The 25,592-nt window shown below is 40.0% G+C and overlaps 2 protein-coding genes across 2 annotated transcripts in view; one reads left to right on the top strand and one right to left on the bottom strand.

The window, feature by feature from the left end:
- Nucleotides 1–25,592, bottom strand: part of LOC144638741 (uncharacterized) — a 44,464-nt gene that overhangs the window by 16,898 nt on the left and 1,974 nt on the right. Inside the window, exons 2-16 of the mRNA XM_078497992.1 lie at nucleotides 23,638–23,754; nucleotides 22,899–23,047; nucleotides 22,216–22,387; nucleotides 21,445–21,560; nucleotides 21,043–21,160; nucleotides 20,375–20,494; nucleotides 19,506–19,643; nucleotides 18,088–18,315; nucleotides 17,439–17,632; nucleotides 16,989–17,096; nucleotides 7,475–7,825; nucleotides 6,366–6,618; nucleotides 4,631–4,965; nucleotides 4,156–4,248; nucleotides 3,150–3,366 (exon numbers count right to left, since the gene is read on the bottom strand). Of these exons, the coding sequence (XP_078354118.1) occupies nucleotides 3,150–3,366; nucleotides 4,156–4,248; nucleotides 4,631–4,965; nucleotides 6,366–6,618; nucleotides 7,475–7,825; nucleotides 16,989–17,096; nucleotides 17,439–17,632; nucleotides 18,088–18,315; nucleotides 19,506–19,643; nucleotides 20,375–20,494; nucleotides 21,043–21,160; nucleotides 21,445–21,560; nucleotides 22,216–22,387; nucleotides 22,899–23,047; nucleotides 23,638–23,754 (2,709 nt within the window). The remainder of the gene's footprint in view (nucleotides 1–3,149; nucleotides 3,367–4,155; nucleotides 4,249–4,630; nucleotides 4,966–6,365; nucleotides 6,619–7,474; nucleotides 7,826–16,988; nucleotides 17,097–17,438; nucleotides 17,633–18,087; nucleotides 18,316–19,505; nucleotides 19,644–20,374; nucleotides 20,495–21,042; nucleotides 21,161–21,444; nucleotides 21,561–22,215; nucleotides 22,388–22,898; nucleotides 23,048–23,637; nucleotides 23,755–25,592) is intronic.
- On the top strand, nucleotides 94–1,288 carry LOC144639768 (uncharacterized). The gene is made up of 2 exons (XM_078499065.1): nucleotides 94–330; nucleotides 466–1,288. The coding sequence occupies exons 1-2, from the start codon at nucleotides 253–255 to the stop codon at nucleotides 964–966; spliced, it is 579 nt and encodes a 192-aa protein (XP_078355191.1). The 5' UTR covers nucleotides 94–252; the 3' UTR covers nucleotides 967–1,288.

Below are 25,592 nucleotides of genomic sequence, written 5' to 3'. Positions count from 1 at the left end.
CAATGGGAATACTAGAGCCCAGTTCTTCTGGGATGGGAAAGTTGTATAAAAGGAGCTACTTTGCTCATTTATTCACTTGCAAACATAGTTTGCTCTTGAGCGCTCAAAGAAGAAGATGGAAGCCAATGAGAGGCTAGAAAGTGACGAAGAGGTGCTGAGAGAAGTCTTAGCCCTCGAGGATAAGATAGAAGAAGAAGATGGTTGACGAGAACTCGAGCTCTTTTTATTCACGTGCGTTTTTTTATTAATAACATGTTTTGGTCATCGCAGGGTGCAAGCACAAGTGGTGAACAGCGCGGTATTCAAAGTCAAGAAGACTCCGAGGAAGAGGTAACTAGTTATTAGAGTAGAGTGAATTCGTGTAACCCGTTTTTCATATGCTAATATGATGTGTAATATTCTAATGAGCTGTACAGTAAAACAGAAAATTACGGACATTCATTACCTTGTTTCCTTTGTTTCAAGATGGATGTTCCTTTTGAATTTCAACTGAGAGCCCATGTAGATCGGCGAGTCAGGAGATTTGGTCTCCACATCAGAAACTTTACCGGACGATTTGTGCAGACAGGTGGTGGCGCCGGAGTAGAATCCGCGCCCCTAGGACCGCGCCCCGTACTCGTACAACAGATTGCCAGAGCCCTGCAGAGAGCCGTGCAGCAACATATCTTGGATGATGGAGCCGTTGGAGATGACGATCACTTGTTGATCAACATCAACAGTAACAGAATTCAAAATGCTTTTCATTCCAGACGGCTGACAGTGGGAGAGTGGAGAGAAAACACCGTCGCTGCCAGACAGTTGTTAAAACAAATCAGTGACATGCTGAACAGTAATCAGACTTTTCAAGTGGACGACACGTTCAACCTAAACGTGTCTCACATACAAAATCCAGGCCGAGGTGGTGATCGTCAAAATATAAACCCGGTATCTAAGGGACAAGTGGAAAGCCGACGAGAAAATGATTAAAGCCATCAACAAATTACCTGGAAGTAAAACCACGACGGAACGCATCGTCAAACGAATCATGCAAGCCAAGAAAATGTTGAAACTTTAATGTTGTAACTTTGAACACATTAAAGAACAGGTTGAACGTTTACATGGTGTACATCGCATTCGATCGCCGACTCGTTCCCAGAACACCCGAGAAAAGGGGATACCCCCATCCCCCCTCCCTCACGTGATTTTTTTAAAAAAATAGCTTTACGTTTTCTCAGAATCGCCGACCCAAATTCTTTGAAAAACATGGCAATTTGTGGACAATATATAATGGATGGTGGTCTTGCTAACTCACTATGAAGTGTGAGTGTATCGCGAATATCGAATATCGAAAATCGAATATCGAATATGGAATATCGAAAATCGAATATCGAGTATCGAGTATCGAATATCGAGTATCGAGTATCGAATGTCGAGTATCGAGTATCGAGTATCGAATATCGGAGGACTTTGATGACGTAGGTCCCTAAGGGACCACGTGGTCGATATCTGGGTTCACCATGTTGAATAAATTAAAAGTAAAGCCGCCATCTTGAATACATTAAGTGATGACGTAGGAGGGTTTGGTCACGTGGGTCCCTAAGGGACCACGTGGTCGATATCCGGGCTCACCATGTTGAATAAATTAAAAGTAAAGCCGCCATCTTGAATACATTAAGTGATGACGTAGGAGGGTTTGGTCACGTGGGTCCCTAAGGGACCACGTGACCCATATCCGGGCTCACCATGTTGAATAAATTAAAAGTAAAGCCGCCATCTTGAATTCATTAAGTGATGACGTAGGAGGGGTTGGTCACGTGGGTCCCTAAGGGATCACGTGGTCTATATCCGGACCTGTGATTGGTTCACTGCCATAATCCTGCAATCTGATTGGCTACTGCCGATACCCTTTTCGCGCATTTTATGCAAATTAGGTTACTTCCGGTCTTTTCACTTCCGGTCCAACTCGGATGACGTCATCCCTCATTATATATGCAACATGAAAGCGAGGTTTTAGGATCTATGTTAACCCATAAGACTACTACTACGAGAGGAAAGCGACCGACCGAAGTAGAGACCTTGAAACCGTTACCAGGCTGGGAAGACTGGGCCGAAGGGCGACGCACCAGACGCAGACATGTCCAGTAAGAAACGTAAAACAACGCGAAAAAAGACGAGACTTCCCAAGATCAGGAAGGAGTGGTTGAACCGCAAAATATGGACCCAGGCAGGAGGAAAAGTCGACATACAAAAACTGTTGGCCAAGACGGGAGTAGAATTTCACTGGCCTGGTTATCAATACATGGGACCCGGAACAAAACTAGAAAAGCGATTGAAACGAGGTGATCCCGGCATAAACAGGTTGGACCGTTTGGCTAAACAGCACGACATTGACTACGGAAAGGCTCGCTCTTTAGAACAGAAGTGGAAGGCAGACCGCAAGATGATCAAGGCCATCGACAAGTTACCGGGCAAAAAGACCAAGACTGAACGCATTGTTAAACGCATCATGCAAGCCAAGACAAAATTGAAACTTTAAAAAAATCACACTTTTAATTCTTTTCGTTGTTTACAAGTAATAAAAAACACAAACTGCTTCACCATTGTCTCACTTGTTTTATCTTCCTCTAAGTGAACGCAAACCTATTTTAAATAAAAAAAAGACAACATGAAAAAAAGCCCCCAGCGAGGAGTCGAACCCCGATTGCCTACTTTAGTGGTAGGAGTGATAACCGTTACACTACCGGAGGTTGTTATACTACCCGCGTCGTTGTGGTTGGTTTTGAGCTGGCGCGCGCACGCGCAGAGGGTTGTGACGTCATCGCCTTGGAGTCACGTGACCTTTTTTCCCTTTGCCCGATTTTCCCACCCCAAATTTCCGCTGGGGGTCTGGGGCGAGCTCTTTTTGGCCGCCGGGGCCTGGAACCCACACTCGGACACCCTGGGACCCACTCTTATGACGTCATCCACATCCTACTCACGTGATTTTCTCCTCTACGCATGCGCAGAAATACTGCTCTGTGATTGGCTGCTTCCGAATTTAAGCGGACCTTACTACTTTTATTACAAAAGAATATGGACTTCATATTCTCTTTCTTTATAAGCAGTTATATTTTAGTTCTCTGAGTGTTGAATGACAGGTAATTATATCTCTTGTTTTGTAAGCGACTTACTGCTTCCTTTCTGAGTTTCCTCGTTGCACTTTTGGACGTCAGAAATAGCAAACCGGTTAAACGGGATATTCCTGTAGGAGCCCAAAGGCTGGCGGTATTGCTTGATGGTGTTATCCCCTGCCCGGAAGTAAGATCCACTTAGGTGACGAACCTGAACATCAACAATAGCAGGAACTGTGCTGCCTTGACTGTCCTCGCCTGTTAATTCGATGTACATCTGAGAAAGGAAGCGTTGAAATGTAGTTAACTTTTGGTATTCCGTTTTACATTAAAATGTCTTTTCGACAAAGAAATCTTTTTTTTAAAAAGAAACTAACAAGGTGGAACAGAGAATTGCTCCAAAGTCCAGTCTACTCATTTGTTAGTTTTGAGACCTATTTTCAGGGGGCTTCGCCGTCCTCAAAAAGGGTAAAGCATTAAAGAATTAACCGTTTGAATAAATCGCATTAGGTTTGACATGGAGGAATGTTTTCTTGCCTGTCTCAATCTCAAAAATCTTTCCTTCCCTAGTTTTGCAATCTCTTTTATGACTATAAAGTGATTGATTTGTGAGTTTCTCTTGACTCGTAAAAAAAATCATCGCTAAGTCCTTTGCTCTCGTGCACCTACACTTCCGCTATTTGAGCAAGACAATGCAACAGAGAGGGTTCCCTGTTATGGTATCAAAATAACAAACAAACTAGTCCGGTACCTGATTCTTCCCTTTCCCGCCTTATATAGCAGTTGAGCCCAGGCTGAAGAAGAGAGTTTCCAGGAAAACCTGTCTGCGCATGTGGCATTTTTACTCAATAAACGGGAAAGAACCACCCTCCTGGACTCTCTTCTCCCGTTCTTGTCCCCAGAGGCCGCGATCCGGCTTTTGTTCAGCACCAAGAAAAGCTTGGCCGCGGCCTCTGGGGAACGAAAATGGTTTTCCCCGCTTGGATTCAAACCTAGGAACGACGACAAAGGGAGAGTTCAGCTGCTGGACTAAATCGCCCATGTGGCGTTGTCGCTTGTAGTTTACCTTCAATAGCCTGACATTATAGCAAGTGGGACAGCCTCTGTCAATCTTGATGCTGAATCTGGTAGAACCGTCATTATGAAGGGCATCGAACATCTAAAAGGGAAACATTTATGAATCAGTCTCCTATCTTCACTAGGGACAAAGTATAGGAAATCGCATATTTCGAGTGCAATTTTGAATAAATACGGATTATTTTTCAAAGACTAATAAACATTGTACGACCCGCAGGGAAAGTGCAATGTTTAGTCTTTGAAAAAAATATGGGTGCTTCTTTCAATATTCCAAATTGCACGAGAAAAATCATGTGATTACTGATTAATAACATAATTTTGCACTCATTTTTAACTTTTTTGCATTCAATTTTAACTTTTTGAACTTAAGTCTAACTTTTGGTTTTTGTTTGGGATAAAATTAACATGCTCTTTGGCAATCAGCGTACAAAGATGTGTCAAAGTATTTGACGATGCAAACTTACCGCTTTGTGGTCGACACTGTTAAAACTCCATTTTTTAATACCAGTTGTATAGATATTGTTGGTAAAGCACCTCACGGCTTTGGTTTCTGTCGTCTCAAAGTTTTGTAATACTTTTGTGAGTTCAACAATTCCATTCAGTCTGCCCGTTCCTCCAGCGCTCTCAGCCGCTACTCGTCGAAATGTTGCGAGAGGATTGTTCACTTCCCACAGTGTTCGGAACTTGAAAGCTTTTTGAAGCTCATAAACTTTTTTCATAAACGATTGTTCTATCACCTTATAGCTAGAAAGAAGGTTCTCCAAGAAATTTAAGCGGAGCTCGTCGCTTAAAGGAGTACCTGAAATCAAATTGAAAAAACTGGTGCTAAAATACATGAAAATAGATATAACTTCAAGATAGTCTTTCTTGCCAAGCATCCGCGAACCATGCGGACGTTTCGTCCCTCTCCTTCCAGTGTTCATAAAACCAACTTGTCACATCAAAAGGTGTTTGACTCAACATATATTGGAGAGGAAGAGGGGATTGGATTGGAAAAGAAATGCAAGAAATGCTTTCGCTATCCTACAGTCCCTATGGAAATCATCAAAGTACAGCTCTAAAACCAAGCTGCGCATTTTTCAGGCCAATATAAGGCTTTCCACAAGGTGCTTGGCAACTTTTTATGGTTCGAGCAACTTTTTCCCCTTCGAGCAACTTTTTTCCTCTCGAGCCACTTGTTACGTTTTGAGCAATTTCCAGACCGAAGATCTCCGAAGATTATCCGAGTGTTGTTCAAAGGCCATACGACCTTTTCCGAAGATTTACGAAGTTTGCCGAAGATTTTAGAGGAACATCTTAAGACGTTTCAACTTTTGTCTCATTCTGCATTAAAACATTACAAAACTCGTCAACAAACATGACGTCATCGATATCTTCACGATTTTTATCAATGTGTTATTTAGATACTTCTTTTGCTGTAAAATTGCAGAAAACTGCTTAGAAATCTAACCCTCAAAGGAAAATTGGCATATATTTATAGAAATTCTCTTTATTACAAGCAGCGTTTTGGATTTTTTGGAGCAACTTTCAAGCAACTTTTATTATCACAAGCAACTTTTCTGGATTTTTGGAGCAACGTTTGAGCAACTTTTTGAGAAATTACGGGCAACCTTTTGGAAAATCTCGAGCAACTTGTGGAAAGCCCTAGGCCAATATAGTGGCCGTCTTATTGTACAGGACAGAGAGGTGGAGAACCACAACCGCAGACTTGAACAAACTGGAAGTCGTTCACAGGAAATTAATGCTTGAGAAGGATACTCAAAGTCATCCAGCCAAATCAAATATCAAGCCTTTAATTGTATCACCGGACCAACACACAACCATTATTTGTTAAGTTAAAGATACGAAGATGGAGATGGATCGGGCACGTGACGTCCTACATAGAGGTGGCGATAACATTACCAGAACTGCACTGGACAGGGCACCAGAAGGGAAAAGAAGACGAGGCACACCTTGAATGACCTGAATGAGAAGCGTGGAGAGGGAGCCGAAAGAAATGGAAAGGAATTTGTGGGCGGGTACAAAAACAGGTGCGAAAGATCGAGAGTGGTGGAAGTTAATTCTGAATGGCCTCTAGCGTCCTCAAGAGCACGAAGAGGTTAAGTAGGTAAGTAGTATATATCATTTATCATGACTTACTTGTAATATAATTAATTTTATAAGTTACATACTAAAATCGCGGGAGACGTTATAAAATACCTTGCGTTTGACCAAGTTTTTTAATCGATTCTTGTGTGTTTTCAAGGAGAGGAATATCATAGTTGAATCCACCGATGTCGTTATCAAGTTCCATACATTTTGCTATCAGGTCAATGCGTTGTGATCCAGCGATAAAGAACGACTCAACTAGCTGCTTGAATTGAGCTACAAGGGGGTCTCCTTCCGGGATATTCACATCTAACAGGCACACCAAATCATTTGTCAGACCTTCTTTATTCATCTCAAGATTGGCCTATTGAGTTTAAAAATATAAAGGCAATTGATTCATTAATAAAGATTTGACGCAATATAAATCAATGCAACAAATGCCTTTTTAATATTGTAGTAAAGTTCCCTCGATCTTTTAAGCATTTCCCTTTCGGCAAGAAAAAAAAATGACATATAGTTTTCAGGCAAGCCTAAAAGTGGAGCTCCCCATTTGAGGTATACAGCTCCAGTTGAATTGCACAGGGAATACAACTTTTAACCAGGCAGTTATTTCGGATCTCCTTGTAAACCTTTTTTCGTTTGTCACAACTTTGAATAATATAGGCGACTTCAGAGGAAAATGCGCGACAAATATTTGGAAAGAAAATTTTGTCACGCTTCCTTTTCTTGAGTTTCCTTCAACTCACAGTGAGCTTGCCTCGGGACTCCCCTCCCCAGAGTTTGTACGGATGAGATCCCGGGTTGGCGGACAAGCATTCGCTGACGTCAAAATTAAAAATTTTCAGCTCGATGGCTTAACCAGTATTTTTAGGTGAAAGGCTCCCCTGGCGTGCAGGAGCCCCGCTTTATATAAGACTCCATTTTTCTCTTAAGCACAGTCAACTGGGCAAGCGCCTAATAGCAAAACTGGATAAACGGGAATTAATTCGATTCTTGAATCTCTCATCGGAAAGTTATCGCACTTCAGTGCTATGCCTTTGGTTTTTACCAAGGTAGGTTGTGTAAATTTTCGTGTGTTTGATATTCCACAAGCATTAACAAAATGTTTACCTCCATTTGAGCTGTATGTTAGTTGATTTTAGGTCTAGTTGGGATTATTCTGTGTTATTTATTGTTGTGATATTTATTTCCTCTGTGTTGTGGTATATAACTGTTTATACCTGCATAACTTCAGGAACGGAACCAACATCAAGGCGAGAAAAGTCCAAATCGCTGGAATCCACTAAAGGTCGATAGTTCATTCCAAAGGTCATCCATTTCTTGATTTTTGTCAGATAGCTTTCAAGTGATCCAAGGCATTGCTTACTTTGCAGACCTCCAATGAGACCGAGAACACTGTCAACAGCTCCCAAAGGATCTTTGGATGCTGCAGCGCTTGCAAATCCCGTGAGGCCTTGCAGTACTGCTAACAAGTCTTCTCGATTGAACTTAGCGCGAGCGTGCAGTTGTGGAAGCATGGTCACCACACGGTTGATTAAACTGTTCATCTGTTGCTCGAAGTACCCAATGGACTGTGGAAAAAACAAATCATCTAAATAAACGTCAGAATTTAATGATCTGAAAGTACGACCTATCATAACTTCAAAATAATATTTAATAGATTTAGCCAAGCCTAAAAGCGGAGCTATCCGGTTACCTACTTTGCCCTTTATTTAAATCTGAATCCACTGACCATAACCTGGAAAAAACTGGAACTTGAGCCCTCAATCCATAGAAAGGCAATATCTGGTTAGCGGTGAACTTTAAAAAAAACACGCGATCTCGATCTTGCCCTTGAAGTGATGTTCTGTCAGATGAGATGCGATGTGGTCATGTGTAACTGGTCAGCGGATAAATTGTTTTAATAGCTGTCAATTGACCATATCATGGATGTCCAAAGTGAAAAGTTCCTATTTGTTTTCCTTTATGCCTAGCAGTCTGCCTATAACTGGAGTATGGGCGTCATGTTTGCGCGACGTACGTACGTACGCGCCTGCGAGCCATGCACGGTTCTTCTATTTCTGTGAATTTTCTATGGTTATGGGGCTCCACTCTGCGGCCCTTCGGGCCGCTGGGGAGTTCCGCTAATATATAGATTTAGGCAAGCCTAAAAAGCGGAGCTCCCCATTTTTTTAATTTTCACTGGAGTTTAAAATGTTTCCATTTGATAAATATGCGGTCATTCAAAGCCTTTAAATGTATACGCTGGCCCACAGGTGTAAGACAAATTTAAATCGATCATGGTTAAAATGAATATCTTTATACGGTACAACAAAAATAATAATCTCGAGGCAGAACAACTCATGGCCTAAAAATTATTATTATTATTATTGTTATGTTCCTTACGTAATGTTTGCTTAAAGTCCTTAGCGCCGAGACCAAACCATGGTCCTGGGGCACTAAAGGGTAGTCAGTTTTTAGCTTGACAACACCCTCCTCAAAATATGCGCTGTACCCAGCAAGGTTATCTTCTGTAGTTCACTGATGCTTATTTGGCCGGGGATTCTTCCAATATAACTCTCTAGTCCCTTTTTGACAGCTCCAAGTGCTCCAATGATAACTGGTATCGTTTCCGTTCTCATGCCCCACATTCGGCCTGTTATTATTATAATTATTATCCAAGCCAGGATGCAGCGTCCCAATTCAAGGTGTCAACCAAGATCACAGCGCCCCTAGTCGAGAAAATAATCGCACAGGATCATGAAACACCGGCCGATACTGCTGTCAAGACACTACAGCAGTGCGTGCGAAGAGAAACCAACGAAGCGCTTCAGACTAGGCTTGGCAATGTCAGGGAGTCTCTACCTCAGAGACACAACGAGCCATTGATCTCGCAACCGAGAAAGGTGCTTCTAACTGGCTCACGGTCCTCCCATTAAAGGACATGGGCTACAACCTGAATAAAGGCGAGTTCCGAGATGCTGTAAAGCTCAGGTACGACTGGGAAATCGACGACAAGCCGACAGTGTGCGTGTGCGGTGACGCCTTTACAATCGATCATGCAATGATTTGTAGGAGAGGCGGATTCATAATTCAGCGCCATAATGAACTCCGTGACCTCGAGGCTGACTTGCTTAAGATGGTCTGTAATGATGTCGAAATAGAGCCCGTCCTTCAAGAACTGACTGGAGAGAGGCTACCAAGCGGCGCTAACACAACGCCAGATGCTCGCCTAGATATACATGCCCGGGGGTTTTGGGAGAAGCAGAGATCCGCGTTCTTTGATGTGAGGGTGTGTCACCCCAACGCGGATTCCTACAAGGACCAAACCCCCAAGCAGATATACCGTAACCATGAGAATGAGAAGAAGAGGGCTTACGCAGACAGGGTTCTTCAAGTAGAACAGGGAACTTTCACTCCATTGGTGTTTACATCCACCGGAGGAATGGGCGAGGAGTGCAAGAGGTATCACAGTAGGCTTGCAGAATTAATCGCCGCAAAGAAAGGGGAGGATTACGCAACAACGGTGTCTTGGATCAGATCAAAAGTCTCATTTGCGATCCTCCGATCCGCCTTATAGTCCATGAGCCAATTCGTAAAAAGTGGCTGGAAAAGCAATTTCGTAGCACCCCAAACCGAACAAAGTTTCCTTGGTACCAAATTAAAGCTAAGGGCCTAGTGTTTTATATTCAACTTGTTTCCAGCCGCGAAAATGGAGCTTAAAGGAAAAAACGAGAGGTTTTTATCAGGGTGTGGGTGGGGATAACTTTAGAACATTCAGGTCGGTATATTATAACAAGGCCCATATCTCCCACCTCATTACACCAAACTTTACTAAACTTGGAGGGATTAAACAATCAATCATACTCTTTAACATAAGATGCTTTGTAATTAATTAACTGTCACCATAGAGACGGTTGCTAAGGCCTATATAATAAAACGATGACACTTCAAATCCTTAGTTTCAGAATGGAAGTTAAATGGTCACGCTTTTAATAAAAGTTGTTATAGCGCAATGAAAGCTATAATTGGAAGAAATGTACAAACTTAACTTCTCCCCGAGTTAAAAATCCCTCAGTTAGCAAATATTTCCTTGCATTTTGAGACTTTTAGTACCTTAGCAACCAGTTGTTTACATGTAGACTTTTGAACAGCTGGGACGTAAAAGTAGTACAATGAGCTGAAATATAGAAGATTTCAAAAATTATTGCTGTTTGGGTGATCGTGGTCATAAAAAAATTAAAAATATGGTTGATTTATTTAAAATGAAAATTTCGGCAACGTTTCTGTTGCCTTCCTCAGAATGAAATTATAAAAAATAAATTTAAAAGTTTAAAACTTCTGACGGTCCCTAAGGGAAACAATTAGTGGCAAATACGCTTTAGGGAAAGGCTGGCGTTCATTAACAGCTTCGGTGTTTACTGTGGAATGCAAAGATTTTAAAAATAACGCCTCGTTCCAGTATTTCTACAAAGTTTGGATGAATGTCATGTCCACGAGTCTCCGAGTGCTGTTTTATGGCAGACTTGATTTTTAACCTTGTAATTAGTTTTATTTGAGGACCTCTCTGAAAACGACGTCATGTGAGGGGAACCTCCTCTTGAAAGTTTATTTTATTCTTTTTAGACTCATTATTGCCTCAAATGCCAGGGTAGTGCTCTGCCCCTTTCACTATGTATACAAAATGAACGTTGCATTTCACTTTATATACGATGCCAGTAACTTGGTTGTCGTGTGGCTGTCCTTAGGTTTTCTGGATCACAAATCAAGTGTCTCGATAAAAATAAAACAGATCTGATTTAAAACTATTTTTCATGGGTGACTTCGAGTTAGTATTTAATTGTATATTATAAAGAAACGATGAAAATTTTTTTTTTTATTTTCTTATCTTTGTTCTTGTACGACTATAACTATATTATCTGCTCTTTATATACTAGCATATTTCGTACCATTTTTCTTTTTTTTAGGCGTGCCTTTCTTTGTAAGCTTTAATTTTGAATCCTATCCTCTCAGTGGCTCTACTGTTGTACAAATAATATAATCTCAAAAAACGTGCTCGATCATCATGGTAGTAAACTCAGTGAGGTAAAGCAGCCACGTTAGAATGTAATGGCAATCTTTATCTTTAAAATAAAATATAGAAGTCATTTTAAACCTGTGATTAGGAAGATGGAGTGTTTAGACTGTAATGGAAGGATATTAGAGGGAAGGTCCTAAGGGAGGACATCACAAGAGGTGCTATTGGCCATGCACAAATAAAGATCACGCGACAAGAGCTAATAGAAAAAATGAAACTCTCCACTTAACCAGCAGCACACGAGGAAGTGACAAATGAGCCGGTGCAAAAGCGCGTCTGTCAATCTAGTATCTTGGTAACAAATCCTGACAAATGCCACCCTCGACACCCTCACCAAACTGAAGCTGTAAACGTTTACAAATGCAGTGAAATCCAAAGCCGCGGAGACAGGAGGCAGGGATGTAATGCTCAAGGCAGACAGAAATCTCATCGCCAGACTTCTTGTTATTGGTCAGACTCCAGATGAGAATCGCAAGGTATATCAGAGACTTGTTTGCACACCAACTAGGCGCGCTACCGTGGTCTTTAGCAGCACTTAATGGATCACTGCTGGCAAAGACAAACAAAGCCGTTTTGCCTAAGCTGCTGGATAAAAATGTTCCTGTGTTGCCCTCTTTACTACTTTCTACCTTTGTTATCATTGATGCCATGGCTGTGATTCAGGCAATGACACATGTGCCAGACAATTTCAGTGCATATAGTGCTATAAGCCGGGCATCAGTACCCTGTAATTTCAATCAAAAATGCTGAAAGAAGCAAGCGCAGTCGGGATGGACAGACTGTGGAGATTAGTAGCTCACAGCAACGTTGAATTGCTTACGACAATGGCCGGAAGACATTTCTGAGCACTGGGAAGACTTGCCTGCTTCATTTCCTTGCTTGTGAATGAGCAAGACATTCGTATTCTCACAAGCTAGAAGGACGTGTTGTGTACACTCACAGATGACTCCTTGGGTACAAGACTTACGGGAAGCGATGGTCGTGTGTTGTCAACGGCAGTCCCAGAGCTTTATACCGAGCAGGAAGAACTGGGATGTTTTTGCACGTTCTGGATGCATTCACAATGGTCATCAACAATTGAGTATTTTCTCTTCTGATGCAGACGTGAAAGTGCTGGCAAGCCATCATCAAACAAACAGCCCAGCAAGAATTGCCATCATAAGTTCGACTCAGAATCATTCTCGAATCGTGGACATTTCAAGTGTCTGCAATCAGTTAGCTTAGCGGAAATAGTATGCAAAGTGCTTCCAGGCCTTCATGCACTGACTGGCTGCGATTCGGTTAGTGCCTTCTCCGGCAAACGGGAAATGAAAGCTTTTAAGTAGTAAGGAAATAAAAACTACGAGAACTAATTCTTCTCCTTGGCCACGATAATGTACATGTGAGGGACGAACATGCAGCAGATGTTGAAGAACTTGTGTGCTTTTTGTATGGAAAGGCAGGGAAAGATGTTAATCAAGTTAGATACCACTTATTCTGCAAAATGAAGAATTACAGTCGCACCACCTCCCGCCACTAAATGTCTGCCCTCAAGAAACATATATACAGCAACCTTACAGGCTTATATTTAGAGAAATGCTTTGGAGGCAAACCCGACAGCCCATAATTTAGTTGGTAACGGATGATATATAAAAGGACCAGGAACTGAATTAGACAGACCAAGCTCTAGCACCTGAGGCGGTGATGGAGCTGGTTTGTTGTGGCTGCAAGGTACAGTGCCGGAGTCGGCGCTGATCCTGGACAAGAAGTGGTATGCTTTGCAGAGATGCATGTCTTTGAGAGGACAGTAGTTGCACCAACTGGTCAAGCAAGGAGGACATAGACGGGGATAATAGCGAACCCGAAGATACTCACTTTTAATTAGTTAATACCTAGAATTAATATGTGTAGAAAAACACATTTTTTTAGAATTTGCGACTCCATTGCCATTGGAAAGTTTGAAATTTTCTTTTTTATGTTTTTTTTTTTTAAATACTGTGATTCTTTATACATACTGTTAGATATTTTTATTTTCAGGACCTGCATTGATAGTAGTTTTTTTCTTAAAAATGATAATTATTGTTATCATTTTTATTGTTATTGCTATTGTTATTATTATTATTATTACTATTACTACTATTACTGTTATCATTATCATTATTATTATTACATTTTAAGTCTAAAAGAATGATTAGAGCCATTGGAGGCATTATCAATAGCATTTTGTATTTACATCATTTCTGTAAATAGAAGCTGTCGTTTTGTTTGAATAGGAATGTGTTAGCGGTTCTCCAATTTTTAACAGTTTCCTTATTTCTTCATGTTTCGTGGAATTTCAATGAGTTTAGGAACATATATAAAAAAACTTGATGGGTGTGAAGTTGATATACAGCTTTCGTGGTACAGTATGCTCACTTGCGAATGGTAATAAAGAAAACGTTTTCAATAACCTTGCCTAGCAATCTTTCCTTATGAAAATGGTACAAAAACGTCCACATTTCATCTACACAAAATTTCACTCCATTTATTTCATAACCGCTTACTTGCTGGATATAACCGTGCAGTGTGCTTGACAGTGTGCATACTGTACACAAAGGCCTGATGTAAAAAATGGTTGCTAAGGTATTAAATACCTCAAAATGCAAATTGCTAATTCCGAAATTCTTCACCTGGAGAGTAGTTTAGTTTGTACATTGCTTCCTATTTTAAACCTTTATTGCGCTATACTTTTATTAAAAACGCAGCCATTAACTTTCATTCTGAAACTCAGGATTTGAAGCGTCGTGTTCCATAAATAGGCCTTAGCAACGGCCTCTATGGCGTTCGCTAATTCATAAATAGCATCTCATATTATAGAGTATGATCGATACTTAACTCATCAAATAAATAATATTGGTGTAACGATGTTATAGATATCAGCATTGTTATAAACACGATTAATTTAATTTATCCCCACCCACCCCCTGTTACAAACACCTCATTTTCTTCTTAAGCTCCATTTTCACAGCTGGAAACAAGTTGAATAAAAAATAGGCCCTGAGCTTTGATTTGGTACAATGAAACTTTGTTCGGTTGGGGGTGCTACGGAAATAGATTTTTGAGGTCCTGGCTCATGGACTATTAATCTGCCTAAGGGGATCAAGAACTGTAAAGAGAAACAGGAAATTGACATTTATGATATGGACTTTCAAGTAGAGAATTCTCGTATGAATTTAGATCGAATATTTTTTTTTAATATATATTTTCTTTTATTATTGCTCTCGAGTCGCTTTTACTATTTTTCTACATTTTTAAAGACACTGTTTTTATTATTATGTAAAAATATGTTTATATATAAATTCTTATTCGATAGTCAAAATTTAATTCTTTTAGAAATTGGTTAATAAAGTTTTTATATTTTTTTTATTATTATTATTATTATTATTATTATTATTATTATTTCTAAGAATATGAAACAGTTTCGCGATCCTCTTATCTTTTTGCTTTATACAAAAGAGACGTCAATATATTTCGTGGACAAATATTCCCGTCTCGCCTTTCTTGTCTTAACATCGGTGCACTCAAATGGGTTGCTCACGTACGCAAATTTAAAACTTTACAAATCGGTATTCATTTCTTAGCTTTTTTTTATTTCTTACCGTGTGCACAGTTTAAACAAATTTTAACGTACACTAAATCATCTTCATTCAGTGTAGTCATTCAGTGTAAAAGTGAGCTTCACTAAAGCAAAAAAAACGTTTAAACTACTTTATTAAAAAATAAAAGAAAAATATAAGTCACTTTGTATTCACAGTTCGCGCTCTCGGGCTAGATGCGGTAAACATGATTTTCAGAACAAGTTTAGTTTGCTCCACTTTTTTGCTTTGTCGTCGTTCAGCACTTCGAAAAACGTCACTTATACTGTATGAATTTCTTCTGCCGAGAGAATTTAATAAACTCACAGCAATAAGAAATTAACTCTCATCTGACAGAACATCACTTCAAGGGCAAGAAATCGACTTTATACGACCGAAGAAAATCAACTTACGCCAATAGAAAATCAGTAAATCCATAGCAAAATAAGTCTAAAATAGAACCAACTCAGGGAACAAAAACAAAATGAGCTGACATGTAAGCCAATGTATTGCATATTAAAGCGACTGAAAGCGGCAAAGTATTCACGGAAAGATCTATTAAAAAACCTTGCCGACACTGGCGGAATCTCTCGAAATTGCGTTCAGAAAGTAAAAATATTTTCTGTCATAAAATCAGGCTCAGCAATTCAGTACAGGTTGTTACCTTGCATCAGAGTCATGTTTCTTTCTTCAGCGGACATGACCGATGCAGTAGTTAGCTTCGTTTCAACACAATCATTTAAGCTATTCTTGATGATGCATGACAGCCGCAGATTCAACCGCAAACAACAGAAACAAGCAACCTGGACTTGTACAAGGAATATCATTCGCAATTATTTCGGGTCTCCTCGTAAACCTTTTTTGTTTTCCACAATTTCACGGAATATACTGTAGATGACTTTTTCGGTCATCGTGCAAAAAATATTTCGGTAAGAAAGTTCTCCTTTTACTAGCGATTTCATTCAGCCTACACAGTGAACACCGCGCAACAAATTTTCTCACGTCTTCAAATCATATCTCCGTTTAGATCTAACTGAATCGTCCACATCATCCAGTCGATAGAAGATAAAGGACCATATTAAAAGTCAATTGCTCGTTTTTCGGTTACGGAAAATGAATGCGACCAAAGACCAATGAAATTAAAATTTAACCGTATAGCAATCGAACGAGCGCCACATTTTTGCGTATAGGTGCATAGAGGTTTGGATACACTCACACATAAAAAAAAAAGACAAACAAAATAGAGCAGTTGGATAATAGATCTCTCAGATGTTTTGCTGTGTAGTGTCGCTGAGTAATTTTACCCGTTGTCTATATTTGTCTTGCACCGAATCCTCGTTTAAGACCTTTAAAAATTTCGGATGACCATGGCCGCCATGTTGCACGACGTACGGTCCGACGTACGTTGTTCTTTGTACGGCGCATGCGCCCGCAGACTATGCCGCTAGCCATGATGACCATGATAAACTCAGCTACATGGTTCCTCTACTTGTAATTTTCTATGGCTATGGGGCTACGCTCAGCGGCCCTTCGAGCCGCTAAGGAGCTCCGCTATAATTTGTTGCGAAGGAAATTGTTCTGCTACAAAGGTGGGCAAGAATAAGCTCTAACTTTATTTCGCTCCGTCAAAACGTCAACTTTTTCAAAAAATCCGCTACGGCGGTTTACTTACTTGTTTTAACTTGCAGCTGATAACCAGCTAAGTGTGTCACTCGACCGCTAGTGATACAGAACTTTTTTCTTTAGAAACTAGTAGCTCAGCGCTATCTTTATCTGACCTTACTTATTTTGATGACAAAATGAAACAAGTTATGTCTTTGTGGGAAGCCTTTGCTTTCACTGTTAATGTCTGCTTTTACTTTCTAGCGGCAAGGGAACAAAAGTTTCTATTTGATTTTTTTTATATAAAAAAATTATATATTTCTTTGCGCTAGTAAAAATGGAAACGTGACCTTGTTAGATGAGAAAATTTTAACCGCTCCCGGAACCAATCAATTCGCAACATTTGTAAAAAGACCCGTCAGGTAAAGACTTAACCTGACCATTTTGCAAATATTTTTAAACGATCGTCGTTTCTCTCCTTACCCTGACATAAAGACCCTTTTCGTCCTGTGCGATAACTTTCGCTTCTTCTAAACGATCTTTCTCTGCCTTTACTTGTAATTCAGATACTGCTGACATCTGTTGGGCAACCTTTGAATGGAATAACAATGATCAGTATATAACAAAAATACTGGAAAAAAAGTTGTACTTTCGCCTGTCTGTCTGTCTGTCTGTCTGCTTGTTTGTCTACTTGTCTGTCTATATATATCTGCCTTGTCATTGGTCGTATTAACGTCATTTTAGATAAGAATCTGAGCCGCTATTGAGGCCACAACCTGGCTGTAATAACAGGGTGAATATGTTAAAGGAGTGGCTGCAGGGTTCCACTGAATAATAAGCTCTCAGTTAAACAATTAGAACCTCATCTTTTCTTTCCTAGATCAATTAAAAATCAAGACATCGCCTTGTTCTCCAGATTATTTTATTACTTACTCGCTCAAAGTTATTGCTGTTCTCTATTGTAGTTCTGATGTCATTGTAGGCTTTTTCGTAATCCATGGCAGCTTTTTTCAACGATTCGGCGTTATTTTTTAACTCTTCCCACTTAATTCGCGGTGCAAACAATTCGTTCTTTCCAAAGATATCATATCCGTCTATGCCAAGGAAACTAAGTTTCCTTCTCACAGCTGCAATAAAAAAACAAAACAAATATTTTTAACGCGGAAGCTGACAGGTGATTGGCATACCGGTATGTAACTGACAAGTGAATTATTAAGTCGTTTACCGTTAACGTGATATATCTTAACACGTTGACATTTTCACAGATCCCCCCGTTTTTGTTTGAGTAGTTTCTCTCCCCTCCACCTTCCGGGGGAGTTCACACATAGGCTCACTAAGTATATCAAGAAGCAGGCTATTTCAACCAATAGGCCAATTCCGATATATTAATATTCTAACTTGGCTCCGAAGCCTGGGGGAATAAAACAAAAGAAACGATTTATTTATTCCTGAACCTCGACGTGATATCTTTTGTTTTATTCCCCCAAGCCTCGGAGCCAAGTTAGAATTTTAATATATCGGAAATGACCTATTGAAAGTCAACGGTACCGAATTCGTGGTGAACCACAGGGTTAGCAAATACCTTTCTCGATGCGTAAAGCGTCACTATTTTGACTTGCAACGTTAAGGACAAAAGTCAATGCAGCCCTTCCCAAGGCATCGTCTGTATTTGCCAACAGTAAATCCTCGGCTCGTCTCTTCATGAGCTTAAGGAGATCCAATGGATAGCTCTGCATGCTAGTACCATCCAATAATCCTGATTCAACTGCCGTGGACGAAACGTGTCCATTCCTCCCAGGAGTGCTCGGTGCTATCAAGTAATAAATATTGATTGTTGTTCTCTTTGTACAGGTCAGTCAACATAAATGTTTGGCTCGACTTGTGCAATCATTTTCAAACATAACTTTGTTGTGTACTGACATATTTGTCGTTACAGATGCGGTCCCAGTTGTTCATTCACTAACTAACTAGTGGTACAATAAAAGGAGAGTAAAGGCTACACCCTTCGAAAAATGAAAAAAAGTAGAGTAATATTTCCTCTCTAGAAAATCGCGATAATTTAGTTTGAATGTTTAAAAGCGATCTAATCGACCATAATGAATTACCGCGCCCAGATTTACCCCCATTAGCCCTGTCTTAGATTCGTTACTGAACATGGCGTGTTTGCAAAGTAACTAAACTATTTAATCCAGCAAATACCATCTCCTATTTCTTAAGTTTCAAATTACTGAACTTTTTGGTACTTTTTTAAAGGTAGTAATGCTTCTTTAAGATTATTTAAATGATAAGGTGGAAATTGGTCTGATTCTTTCAGGTAAAAGGTAAAGGGTAAAGTCTGCTTCGAGCCTAGTGGCCCATACAGGCCGGAGCTTATCCCGGTTTCCGTAGCATTAAGCGACTAGGAGTATTGCTACTCGCCCCTGGATGGGATGCTAGTCCATCGCAGCGTTACCCCCCCCCCCCCAGCAGTGCCTCTCTCCACCTGGGTGGAGAGAGGCACTGTGAGAGTAAAGTGTCTTGCCCAAGAACACAACGCAGCGCCCCGGCCAGGCCTCGAGAACCCGGGTCGTTCTATTCGGAGGCGAGCGCGCTAACCATTAGGCCACCGCGCCTCCCAAACGATTCTTTCAGGTACTTGTCATTAAAACATTCTCAGAGCCTCGTATCCATTTTTTCGTAGTCTAATACAAGTTAAGGATTGAGAGTTTCCCACCTTTTAAGCAATTCGAGACCTTTTGTCGTGATAAAGGAACTTGAACATTTCGGACAGTTGTTTGTGTACTTCAAGAACCTTACGTTTGTTAGAAGGTAGCACTACTTTTCTTAACAATCCTTATCTTCAAAATCCTTATCTTACAAAAAATGTAAGCTTCTTAGAAAAACCCGGCCCAGACAGTATCACTTTAATGCCTGTCTATACATCAGAGCAAAAGATTTAAAGATGAAATCATTGCCAGCACGACTGTTCTCAAGTACAAAATCAACCCCTGTAAAACTTACTAGTTCCCGGGTCCCCGCGGTCTCCTGTGTCTCCTCGGTCGCCGCGGCTGCCTGCTCCATTATCTACACAAGCTGTTCTTATAAGCATATCTTCTGAATAACAACTTCTGCCAAGTCCACCTTCACCACCTCTGCCACCTATAAAAGCCAACATTGATGAAATAAATTTGTAGATGTTCCGTATACTCTGTATTTTTTGCAATTGTACACAAGCTTCCTCCCCTCATAACAAGTGGGAAGGTGAATGGACAGTGGATTGACTTTGCCTGGTATTGAGAGATTTGTTGCATGTTTTTCTGAACAACATATTAACGTTTAAAAACTCTTGCAATGTAAGATTTCGCTGCCAGGAACGGACAATCAAAGACTCTTTTCTGAGCCAGTCCCTATTCATGCAAATTGGATGTTTTATAGAGTTTTATTGTAAATAGTATCGTGACGTTGGCTCGATGAGGCGATCTTCTCCTAACAGTGGATTGCAATGTCAAATTATTTCTGGATTGTCATTTCAGTCCGGGAGCAAAGGTCACTGAACGAAGTTCCGTGGGAATTTCGTAAAACCTTTGGTTACCAGACGGCAGTATAGTTTATCATAAAAATTGGAATAAAAGAGAGTTTCTTCCAAACATTATACGTAATTTCTGAACAGAGTACATAAATCATACCCTAAAACATACCCTTTGGTACATACCAATATAGCTTATATAAAGGAGTACCCCGGGCAAGAAACCCCTTCCCAAGACGATAATAGGACATTGACAAGATAATATTTGACCAAGAAAGGAGAAGTGCGACATGAGGCTTAAAGAAATTTGGGTTTATATGGCTTACTTCATATCCAGGCCTAGACCTGAAGTACTTGACCCTACCATCTCCTCCCTGCCCATTACGGGCTGCTTGGGCTCCAGTTCCCCCGCAAGACGTCAATTGCACTCTGCCATCTATTGTTAGATACCGAAAATCGATTTCACCTGCCCTTCCTCCGTTCCCTTAAAATGAATAAAGAAAGAAATTATCGTTTATTGAATTTGCAATCCACTATGCAACTGGATGTGAGTAACTTGCTAGGATCATATGACTCATATGCGACGATCCTTTAAGTCAAGAACGTTTTACGTGTGACCCTCGTTAAATAAAGTTTGTTTGATTAACTGATTGATTGATTGATTGATTGATTGATTGATTGATTGATTGATTGATTGACATACAAAACAATAGTGAATGATTTCTGAAGTTTACAGTAGCTTGTCAGTGTTTACTAGTAACTACAGTCAACTCTCGTTATAGCGAACACGCTCGGGGCGTCACTAAGTGTCCGTCATAGCGAGAGTCCGTAATAGCGGGAGTCATTTCCAGTCAAACCTCTTTCGCCGGGGAGTTGGATTTTGTCCGTAATATCGAGTGTCTGCAATAGCGGGGTGTCCGCAAGGCGAGAGTTGACCGTGCATACTAAGTGTCCTGCAGTTTATCAGGTGCTACATGTTACTATATACCAGGTTTCCTTTAGTTTTATCGGGTGCCTCATGTAACTACATACCAGGTGTCCCCGCGTTTCCTCCCGGCCCTCCTTTTGCACCTTTTACACCTTTCTCGCCAGCAACAGAAGAACAGCCGTTTCTTTGACTTGAGCAGGCGGATCCAGATTTACCTGGTTTCTAAAAGATTTTTCATAGCTTTAAAATGATATTCCTATTCGTTATGTTCTGCTGTTCGTTATGTTCTGCTGTTCTTTGTTATGTTCTAAGTTTTAAGAGTCATCTTAACTGTTGGTGACTATAGAAAAGGCGTTTCTGGTAATCTTTTTCTCAGTATTAGGAATTGAACTTTGCAGAAAATGGAAAAGAAATATACGAAAAATGTAATTTACGATCCCACGAACACCAGGAATATAAAGGCTCTTAATTGCTCATTAGGAAATTAGAAAACATGTTTCATTAACCGTATCTCCACTGGGCGCAGCATTCACTCCCTTGCTGCCGTGGTCTCCACTGTGTCCGTTTGCTCCACTTGCGATGATTTCAAATGCGCCACTCACAGAACCAGCGAATATTTCAACTGACCGTTCAAGTATAAATATACAGGCAGTTTAATTAGTAATTTATCAGTAATTTGAAATTAATAGCGAATGGAATATTAATAATATTCTAAAATAAGGACAAACAACGCACATTATCGCTAAAATTGCAGCGATATCAAAGTTTCTTTCACTTCACAGTTTTAAAACAAACATTTTAAATTAAAACATTAAAATGTTTGTTTTAAAACTGTCTTAAAGACATTGGGATAGTTGAACATGGCTTACGGTTTTTACATTGTACATTTTACACTGTGCATTAGTTTTAAAAACTCGTTTACTTCTTTTTAAAGATAAACCATAATGAAATATAATCTTTCAATTCGTTACCTTAATTGGCTCCCCATGGGATTAACAAAAATTTCTTGTTAAATAGGGGTTATTCTTTAATTAATTTGATTTCCGTCGGGGACTCAGATTCTTTCTTTGCCCCTTGCTCGTGACTTCGTGTCTTTACCGTGTCTCCTCCAATAATAATTTTTTTAAAACTCCAGAATTCAGCATATAAATACACACTGCACACACACATACAACCCACAATCCTCCATTTTGCGCCGACGAAGGGCTAACGCTCGAAACATCAGCTTTTCCAGTTCACTAGTCTCGGTTATGTTAGCTTTATCACTTTTTGATTACCTCTTGGTCCATTTTTACCGTCCTTTCCGTTGTCACCATTACTTCCTGCGGTTCTTCTCGAAAATTCTTGATTCCAAGTAGGTGGAGTAACATCAAGCTGACTTCCTGAAGAAGCGATGATCTCCCTAGCATGTACTTTGAAGGACCTTATCCCGTGAAGAGCAACCGCGTTCTTAAAAATAAATAAATTGAGACGCATTTAACATGCCGATTATAGTTGTCAGCTCAAAACAGAGTGGGTTGAGGATTTTTTACTGATGCCAAGATAAAACGAATTGGATGGGTGTCACAGCATAACATACACTTTTGTTAACGGTTGGACAAAGAAAACGTTACAATTTGTGTCTATTACCTGTATTACTGTTTCAACAGATTAGCAGAAGTGTCGTTTGTTGGCCTCGATCGGTAACTAGCTAACCGGTTAGCCTCCTGCAGTTGGGATTCTCGTATAATTTTAAATATTTGTTTTCAGGGGTACAACAGTAATAGTCCATTACAAGAGAAAATATTTCCTATTCCCTTGTCCATTACCATTGCTTCATTATTTGACGTCCCACAGACAGTCTTTCAACAGTTTTTTATATAATTATTATGAACTTAAGGAAGGCTGTATCTCCGTCTTCTCGCCTGTCTGTTCCTATAGTAAAAGACGTAAGAGCAGTTGGAAAATATTGAATGTTTACCTCAAGGTATACGGTGTCTGCCAGAATGTGAATTTCGTTAATGAGCTCGATTTCTGTCCTCGGTGAATCAAATGTAAGGCTTCTCTGCGACTCAAGCTGTTCCTTCAGATTTCGCAGATGAACCACTCTACTAAGAACACGATAGTGACCTGGAAGAAGCATTTTATTAGCTTTTGATTTTTTAGAAATACTTTAACGGTGAAGAACCATTATAATTATCGAGACGGAGAGGTTGGGCACAGATTCCCTTTTTTACGATTTATTCGTGTTCTTGGGTGATCCGTATCGTACATGTAGCTGTAACATTATGCGCTTCCTTTTCGCTTCAATGCGACGTTTTTAAATTGTGATCTGTTTTTACCGTCAGCGCAAACAGTGTTTACGGGTTGTTATAGTAAACAAATCCATTTCGAATTTTTCGTATCTTTGATGGCGAAGTAGCTGCGTGATTTGAGAGTAAACCTCCAACTTTTGATCGCTGTTTGATTCTCCCAAAGAAACGTACCCTTTGTTTAAAGGACGAACTGTACCTCTTAGTGCAACTCGCCTACCATAGAAAATTTTTTGTTGGTTATGAAATACAAAATGGAAACGAAACATCAACGTCACGTTTCCTTTTTTAGAAACTTATAAGTCAAGTCTTTCTTAAGCACTCTTATGGAGAACTGAGAATTACGCTACGAAACGCCTGTTCCCTTTTAGCACCTTTCTCTAATACTATTTCACATTACATTCTTACCATTCCCTGCGTCCACGATTGACGGAGTCTGAGTCCAACTCATTGCTGGAATAGTTGGGTTTCCACTGTAAGAAGAATCACCCAGCGTTGCCTGCGCGCACCTGGAGGAGCTGGAGACTGGGACGAAAAGTTACAGACACTAAAATCGAGCAGTTTTTATTTGCAGTGATGAAAATAAGTCGCCGAAAAAGAAAAAGAAACATGACTGACCTGACGCTTTCTACTGTTTAATACGTTTGGGGAGAATGGCTCACCATTTTTGACCAAAAGGGTCCGGTGTGATAGAAAAAAAAATAGGAGGAATGAAGCACAAGAAAGGCAACTTTAGGCTAAAAACACGTGCTGAATTTTCAGTTTTACAAGATTCAATCAAAGGGAGTCTGAAACAGTCAGTTTTGGTTTACATATTCTATAAAATGACCAAAACAATTTCACCTAAAAAACAGATAGCAGGTTTATTCATATTGTCAGCCCCCCCCCCCCCCCCCCCCCCCCCCGCCAAGGAACTGCAACAACTCGTTACAGAGCTGAAGCAGGATGATTGAGGACATTATCTATGGTGTATTATCACCGCAATAATATAATAAAATAATAATAAATAATTTTTTCAAAAGGAGGCTCCCGTTACATGGAGTGGTTTTCAGGGAGGTCCTCAAATAAAACTAATTACAAGGGTAAAAATCAAGTTTAAAAGGTAAAAATATAAAATTACAAGTATAATGTTCTAAAAATTAAGAATAATGTTCTAAAAACTTTATCAATAAAAAGCTTTAATTACTCAGTTTGCTATTAAAGAAAAATCTTAATTTTCTGTTTATTGATGGTACATTTGTAGCTGGTGATTCTCTTTCCCCAGTCAGTTCTTATTATTGGGAGTCTAGGCAGATAGCTGTTTCTTGAACTGTAGCCGTGTAAATCTTTCATGGTGGTTTTGAAGGTGTTAAAATGTTCTGGAATGTCCCGTTTAATAGCGTTTTGTACAGCACAGCAGCGGTTTCCAAAGCGTCGACCAGCTAGCGGGATCCATTTGAGATGTTCGAGAGCTTCAGTTGATGAGATCTTGTTTTCCCATAAGTCTTTTAGCAAACCTCTTCTGAAAGGCTTGTAAGCGATCCATATCAGATTTCGAATCAGGTTGATCGCCCCAGACAATGTCACCGTAGTCGAAATGAGGCAAAACTAGACCGTTGTTATAAGCAATGCGAGTCTTGTGATCAAGCATGTGACAGATTCGACTGAACACGGATATGCGATGGCCTAGCTTCTTGATCAAATTGCTTGTATGCGGCCTCCAGGTCCATTGTGCGTCCATATGATTGTTATTCCGAAATATTTACATCATTGCACTCGTTAAACTTTTGCATTTTTCATTTGTGACTCAACATCATCAAATGATGACAGCTTGGTCTTACTCCCAGCAAGCATGAGCTGCATCTCCTTCGCATATGTGGTTAAGTTCACGTGCTATGATGGCTTGAAGCTCAACTGCAGTTGATGCGGCACAAGACAACACTGCGTTATCAGCATACAGGATTACCCGAGTTTTTTCAACTGAATTTGACAAGCTATTGATGTATATGTTAAATAGCAAAGGGCCCAAAATACTCCCATATGGAACTCCGGACTCCGTGCGTGATAGCGCAGATTGGCCCAAAATGGAGGTCACGGTACTGAGCTTAGCTTGCAGTTTACTCTCCTAAATGGCTGGTGTATTTTGGATAGACGACTTCCTCTTTCAATTCTCAGCAGATTAAAAAAAAAATGAACAAAATATCATCATGATTAGTGTGTGAAGTTTAAAACTTTTCAATTTTTTCTGTCCAGCCACGCGGCATTCAATCCCGGCTGTTGGGTGCAAATGTGATTTCTAAATGATAAGATTTACTTTAAGGAACGTCACTAGCTGAATAGATTTCAATAATAGATTCACATAAACAACATTTATTTCAGGGATT

The sequence above is a fragment of the Oculina patagonica genome, chromosome 2, assembly GCF_052425735.1.
Source record: "Oculina patagonica isolate OP01 chromosome 2, crgOcupat, whole genome shotgun sequence".
In the NCBI taxonomy this organism is placed as follows: domain Eukaryota; kingdom Metazoa; phylum Cnidaria; class Anthozoa; order Scleractinia; family Oculinidae; genus Oculina; species Oculina patagonica.
This window is presented reverse-complemented; position numbering and strand designations above follow the sequence as displayed.